Genomic DNA, 7,325 nt, shown 5'->3' with positions numbered 1-7,325 from the left:
CTTATCAGAGAGCTGCTACTACTCTGTTCCATGATATGATGCACACAGATGTCGAGGTATATGTGGATGACATGATAGTGAAGTCCCGAGACAGGACAAATCACTTAGCAGCCTTACAAAGGTTCTTTGAGAGGATCAGACAGTTCAGGCTGAGATTGAATCCCAAGAAGTGCACCTTTGGGGTGGCTTCTGGAAAATTGATGGGACACATTGTTAGTGAGCGAGGTATAGAGATTGATCCAAAGAAAATCAGAGCCATACTTGACATGCCTGCCCCGAGGACTGAGAAAGAGATCAGGGGATTCCTAGGTAGATTGCAGTACATCAGTCGTTTCATTGCTAGACTGACAGACATTTGTGAGCCTATCTTCCGTCTTCTGAGGAAGAATCAGCCTACAGTTTGGAGTGATGATTGTCAGCGCGCTTTTGAGAGGATTAAGGAGTGTCTCATTTCTCCTCCGATTTTAGTGCCTCCCACACTGGGGCGTCCTTTGCTTCTGTACTTATCAGTTTCAGACATGGCCTTATGATGCATGTTAGCTCAGCTTGATGATTTGGGGAAGGAGCATGCCATCTATTATTTGAGTAAGAGGATGCTTGAGTATGAGTGCAAGTACATTATGATTGAGCGCCTTTGCTTGGCATTGGTTTGGGCCACTAGGAGACTTAGACATTACATGACAGAGTATTTCGTGCTCTTGGTCTCACGATTGGACCCGTTAAGGTATCTATTTGACAGGCCTGTTCTGACCGGTAGGCTCATGAGATGGCTGGTATTGTTAACAGAGTTTGATATTCATTATGTCACACAGAAGTCAGTAAAAGGAAGCATTGTTGCAGATCATCTAGCTTCTTTATCGATATCCGATGACAGATCGGTTGATGATGATTTCCCTGATGAGCAGATTGTTTCAATGACTAGTATTACGGGATGGTGGTTGTACTTTGATGGTGCCGCCAATCAGTCGGGGTTTGGCATTGGTATCTTGTTAATATCACCACAGGGTGATCATATCCCCAGATCAGTCCGGTTAGCATTTTCTGATCATCACCGGTTGACGAATAATATTGTGGAGTATGAGGCTTGCATTACAGGTTTGGAGATTGCATTTGATCTTGGCATTAGACAGTTGGAGATCCACGGGGATTCCAATTTGATTATAGGACTCGGGATGAGAAGCTAAAACCCTACCATGCTTACTTGGACATGTTGATTGATGGATTTGATGTGTTAAGGTATATACATCTGCCTAGGGCGGAGAATCAGTTTGCCGATGCATTAGCCACCTTGGCTTCTATGATTGTGATCCTCATGGGGGTGACTGTTAGGCCATTGCTGATTGAAACTAGGTCTGCACCAGCTTACTATTGTCTGATTGGAGAGATAGAGGATCAGATTGAGTTGCCATGGTATCACGATATTTATCAGTTTCTGTCATGCGGCACTTACCCAGAGTGAACCTCGGCCAAGGATAGGAGAACATTGAGACAGTTGGCCACCAGATTTGTTATTTGCGAGGATGCACTGTATAGGAGATCACCTGATGGCCTGTTATTATTATGTCTAGACCGTACATCTACAGATCGAGTGATGAGAGAGGTTCATGTAGGGTCTGTGGCCCACACATGGGAGGTCATATGCTAGCGCGTAAGATCATGAGGGCTGGCTACTTTTGGTTGACCATGGAGACAAATTGTTGCCAGTTTGTACAGAGATGTCAGGAGTGTCAGATGCATGGAGACTTGATACACGTGCCACCTTTTGAGTTGCATGCACTCACATCCCCTTGGCCATTTTCAGTATGGGGTGTTGATATTATTGGGAAGATCTCGCCCAAGTCCTCCAATGGTCATGAGTACATCTTAGTAGCCATTGACTATTTCACCAAGTGGGTGGAAGCCGCTTCCTATGCTAGATTGACAGCGGCCAGGGTGGCCAAATTCATCAGATCGCACATTATCTGCCGATACGGGGTCCCTCACGAGCTGATTTCTGATAGAGGGGTGCATTTCAGGGGCGAGGTGGACACGTTGATTCAGGAGTATGGCATTCAGCATCACAGATCGTCTGCATACAGGCCGCAAACTAACGGGGCAGTTGAGGCCGCAAATAAGAATATCAAGAGGATTTTGAGAAAGATGGTCGAGACTTCTCGAGATTGGTCAGAAAAGCTCCCTTTTGCATTGTGGGCTTATCGTACATCTTTTCGTACCTCTACTGGAGCTACCCCATATTCTTTGGCGTATGGTATGGAGGCAGTGTTACCTGTTGAGATTGAGATGAGATCTTTAAGAGTAGCACTAGAGCAACATGTATCCGAGGCCGAGTGGGTCCAGTCTCGTTACGATCAGCTTAGCCTGTTGGATGAGAAAAGATTGAGGGCAGCAGATCATGCTCAGGCTTATCAGAGAAAGATGACCCGTGCATTCAGAAAGAGGGTTAGGCTTAGGAAATTCCAAAGAGGTGACCTAGTCTTGAAAGTCCTTAGGGGATTGATCAGCGACCCTAGAGGCAAGTTTAGACCGAGTTGGAGCGGGCCTTATGTCATATGAGATCTGACTCGAGAGGGAGCTGTCTGGTTGACAGACCTAGACGGAAATAAGTTCACAGAGTCAGTCAATGTGGATTAGCTGAAGAAGTTTTATGCGTGAGATCATGGTCAAAGGATGGGTGGCCGTCACTTCGAGTAGCCATATTCCCTATTGCACGCCCATACATCGATATACCCTATTGCTAGCCCTTTGAGTCTCACGCGGTTTATTATGGCCCTTTCTTTCATTTAGCCTTGCATACCTTTTTTGACCTAGGTTGGGGGCCTGCCCCTGTGCGCTTTGTATTTATTGATTAGATCTGTGAGCATTGGAAGCATTGTGTTATTCTTCATTTGTTCTTTTTTGCATCATTGCTTGTTTCTTTTCTTCTCCGTTTTGCATCTTCACACCGTATTCATTTCGCTTCTGTTTTCCCTTGTGTGATGGTGACGCGCTCTCGTCTCAAGGCTACAAGTCAGGCTTGTCACATCTTTCGTTCCACCCTTAGGTTTTGATCCAGGAGTTTTAGTTTGAGGAGACCATTTGAGTTTGAGATTTGAGGTTCTTTTGGTTGGACTATGCTAGTGGGGTATTCGGCCTACTTTGAAAAAAAAAATGAATGAAAAAAAAAATTGAAAAAGGAAAAAATAAAATAAAAAATGAAAAAAGAAAAAATTGTGCTTGTTTGGTATTCGTTGATATACTTGGGATCATCAGAGGTGGTTTTGGGTTTGAGGGATTTCTTTTTCCTTTAAGAGTCGGGTGAGAGCATTGAACGATCCTTCTCACCATGGATATGGGTGACACATTGGGAGTGAGGTTTGGGTTTCCTTTGCACTAGGTTTCCTGGATCATTATCTACATCACCATTCCCATCATATAGTGACTTGCTTTGATTTTCCGTTCTTAAGATGAGTTGTTCGTTATTGTCACACATTGCTACACTTGTTTCCCAGCTTGTTTCTCCATTTCCTATACCTCCATTCATTGTTTGTCTCATCCCTCTTCATTTTCAGCTACCCTCGCCGATCGTCGTCTCGCTTCATGAACGATGAGTTCTTTGGTGCATGTCACCTATTGTTTGATTATTTATTTATTTATTTAGATACATGGTTGAGTCACCTCACTCACATGGTTCTGCGATATTTGACATTACGCACACAGGGGTTTGGCACTATCTATTTGGAGATTTGGGCCTTTGTTTCCCATCGTTTCATTCACATTTTACCCTGGCCTACATTACGGTCCTAGTCGTAAGACCACCCTGAGGCCATGAGGTCTCGTGTTTGCTTCGATGCGGTTCATTCGGACAGGCTTCGTCTACTGATTGAGTATGGGATGTTGACAGGTCTCCATTACTTCGGTTGATATCGAGGGTCACATATTGTCTTTCCATTCAGTTTACTTGCCTCAGGCCCGTGATCAGAGACAGATGATACAGACAGTTGGGACCATTGAGGGCACCTTTACTCGATGTTTTGACATGTTCATACTGGGGCATGCCCCCATCCTTGCATGCTGGCTGTGGTTTTTGTACATGTACGCAGGCATTCTGTTTCACCTAGCGATGTTATGGGCATCAGAGTTTGAGTAAGCCCCGCATTCAGCTCAGTTTCTTCATACAATAGAGTGCTTCTAGGATCTGACTCGAGATCAGATTCACGGTATTCATCGACCCAATAGGGGTGCATACCCCATTCATTGTCTTGTTCGTTAAGTTCAAACGAGTGGGTCTTCAGTGATGTGTTTCAGAGTTTTCATTGAGATATTTGAGTTTCAGATGTACACACTGGGGCATACCCCCTATCAGTTTTTGTGGATATTGAATGTTATGGGTTAGAGTTGAGGGTTTTTTCTTCAAGGATGGATGTTTGTGATATTTCCAGCTCTCTGACTTTAACCATATGTGTGGTTATGGGATTCTGACATGATATTGATACCTTAGACTGGGGCATAACTCCTTCTTGTCACCCTTGGTCACATTTGTGAGTTGTCCTGCAGGGGCATACCCCTTGCTTTCCATCTGTTAATGGTGATTGTTTTTTCTCTTGTCATTTGTCATCATTTTCTAGGGTTACACTGGGGCATACCCCTTTCTTTTGTCATGATGGAGGTGTTTGATTTCTGGCCTCTTCGAGTCATTTGTTGGCAATCCCGAGAGTCATATTGGGGCATACCCCTTTGTCATCAAGGTTTGTACATCAGCGGTTGCATCTTGAGTCTCCCCATTATGCTCTGAGTTTTGTTTTAAGGCATCTCCTGTCTGTTTAGGCGTCTAGAGCCTTAGTCTTTGCATCCCTACTCCTTTTAGTTCGGTGGTTCCTCGGCATCGTGCCGAGTTCGATCCCCTTCTCCGGTACTCGCCCGGATTCTACCATTTTCTGGTATTCGCCCGGACCCTTCTTCGGTACTTGCCCGAATTCTGCCATTTTTAGGTACTTGCCCGAACCCTTCTCCAGTACTTGCTCAGAACCTTCTCCGGTACTCGCCCGGAGTTTTTTCGGTACTTGCCCAAACCCTTCTCTGGTACTCGCTCGGATCCTTCTTCGGTACTTGCCCGAATTCCACCATTTTTTGGTACTTGCCTGAACCCTTCTCCGGTACTCGCCCGGAGTTTTTTGGGTACTTGCCCGAACCCTTCTCCGGTACTCGCCCGGATTTCACATTTTTTTTGGTACTCACCCGAATTCTGCCATTTTTAGGTACTTGCCCGAACCCTTCTTCGGTACTTGCCCGAACCTTCTCCGGTACTCGCCCGGACCCTTCTCCGGTACTCGCCCGGAGCTTTTTCGGTACTTGCTCGAACCCTTCTCCGGTACTAGCCCGGACCCTTCTTCGGTACTTGCTCGAATTCCACCATTTTTCGGTACTTGCCCGAACCCTTCTCCGGTACTCGCCCGAATTCTACCATTTTTCGGTACTCGCCCGGACCCTTCTCTGGTACTCGCCCGAATTCTACCATTTTTTGGTACTCGCCCGGACCCTTCTTCGGTACTTGCTCGAATTCCACCATTTTTCGGTACTTGCCCGAACCCTTTTCCGGTACTTGCCCGGAACCCTCTCCGGTACTCGCCCAGACCCTTCTCCGGTACTCGCCCGGAGCTTTTTCGGTACTTGCCCGAACCCTTCTCTGGTACTTGCCCGGAGCTTTTTCGGTACTTGCCCGAACCCTTCTCTGGTACTCGCCCGGACCCTTCTTCGGTACTTGCCCGAATTCCACCATTTTTCGGTACTTGCTCGAACCCTTCTCCGGTACTCGCCCGGACCCTTCTTCGGTACTTGCCCGAATTCCACCATTTTTCTGTACTTGCCTGAACCCTTCTCCGGTATTCGCCCGGAGCTTTTTCGGTACTTGCCCGAACCCTTTTCCGGTACTCGCCCGAATTCCACCATTCTCCGATACTTGCCCGAACCCTTCTCCGGTACTTGCCCAGACCCTTTCTCGGTACTTGCCCGAACCCTTCTCCGGTACTCACCCGGACCTTTTTTCGGTACTCACCCGGACCTTTTTTCGGTGCTTACCCGAACCCTTCTCCGGTACTCGCCCGGATTCCACCTTTTTTCTGGTACTTGCCCGAATCGGATCCCTAATCTTTCTCGACATTGTGATCGGGTCTCCTTGTATTTTTCTCCGGCATCGTGCCTGTATCCTATAGTCCATTTGGTCAGCATGACTTATTTTCCTTAGCCTCCTTTATTATTGGGTGGGGACAAAATTGTTGGTCATTTGGGTTCTTCACTAGAGTTCATTTCACTCTTGCATTGCTTGCACATTGCACTCACAATTCACTCGTCCATTCACTCTACTGAAGAGGGGCATATTGTGGACCCTCACCCGATCCACCGGACCGGCGCGACTCGCTTTTAAAAGAAAAGAAAGAATGAAAAAATTGTGTTTTCCAGTTTTGAAAAACTTGCCCCCGGTGAGGAACGGTGTTGTATGGAGTCGCCACTTACTTTTTATTTTTATTTTTAAAATGGGAAAAATTAATTAAGAACAAAAACCCCTAATGACCCTAGTATGGAAAAAGCGGTCTGCGAAAACTAGATTCTGGGTCCGGAGATCAGGTTACCCATTAGGAAGGTACCTCATGCGAGGTAGCACCCTCTAGGCCCGGAACTCGGTCTCTACTAATGAATTGGGTATGTGGGAGCATATGGGTCAAAAATGAAACCCTAGGCTAAATAGATGTCATGAATCACACAATCCTAATTGGTATTTGTCATGCATATGAATTCAACCAACCAAAACAATGGGTGCGTACTTGTGGTCCCCAGCCATGCGCTGCATAAAAGGTCAGCCAAACACAGATAAACACATAACAAACATTTAAGATTAAGCACCATGCATGCATATGATTCAACAATCAAAACCAACGATGCATACCTGTGGTCCCTAGCCATGTGCTACAGCAGAGGGTGAGTCAGCCACGCAACATGTATTCAAAATCAAGCATCAAAGCTTGTGCCAAAAAGGAAGATAGCTGGTTGAAATGAGGTAAGGGACTCCCCAAAGTCATACAAATCGAACTAGACTCATCTAAACCACACCACCCATAACTTCAAAATTGCCCATACTAACTGAAATCAAACACTGACTTAAACCTTTAAGATGGCTCACAAGTGCCCTATAGCAAATGGGTTTGAGCCCCAATGGATAAGGGCTCGAAAAATGCCAAAATCGAGGGCTACCTAAAGTCCTCCAGTAGAACAGGTTGAACTAGTTCTCAACTGGTACAACCTATTGAGAAGAATTCCCAAATTTTTCTAGAAAACTCCTAAATGAGTGAGGA

At 45.9% G+C, this 7,325-nt stretch overlaps 1 protein-coding gene across 1 annotated transcript; it reads left to right on the top strand.

Annotated features, from left to right (window-relative positions):
• The first annotated feature begins 533 nt into the window (after positions 1-533).
• On the top strand, positions 534-1,459 carry LOC117930495. Its single transcript, XM_034851144.1, has 2 exons — positions 534-1,129; positions 1,237-1,459. Exons 1-2 carry the CDS (start codon positions 534-536, stop codon positions 1,457-1,459), a joined length of 819 nt encoding a protein of 272 aa, XP_034707035.1.
• Positions 1,460-7,325: the final 5,866 nt, after the last annotated feature.

Source organism: Vitis riparia, chromosome 14 (assembly GCF_004353265.1).
Source record: "Vitis riparia cultivar Riparia Gloire de Montpellier isolate 1030 chromosome 14, EGFV_Vit.rip_1.0, whole genome shotgun sequence".
NCBI lineage: Eukaryota > Viridiplantae > Streptophyta > Magnoliopsida > Vitales > Vitaceae > Vitis > Vitis riparia.
Note: the sequence above shows the minus strand (reverse complement) of the source record. Positions and strands in the feature narration are given on the sequence as shown.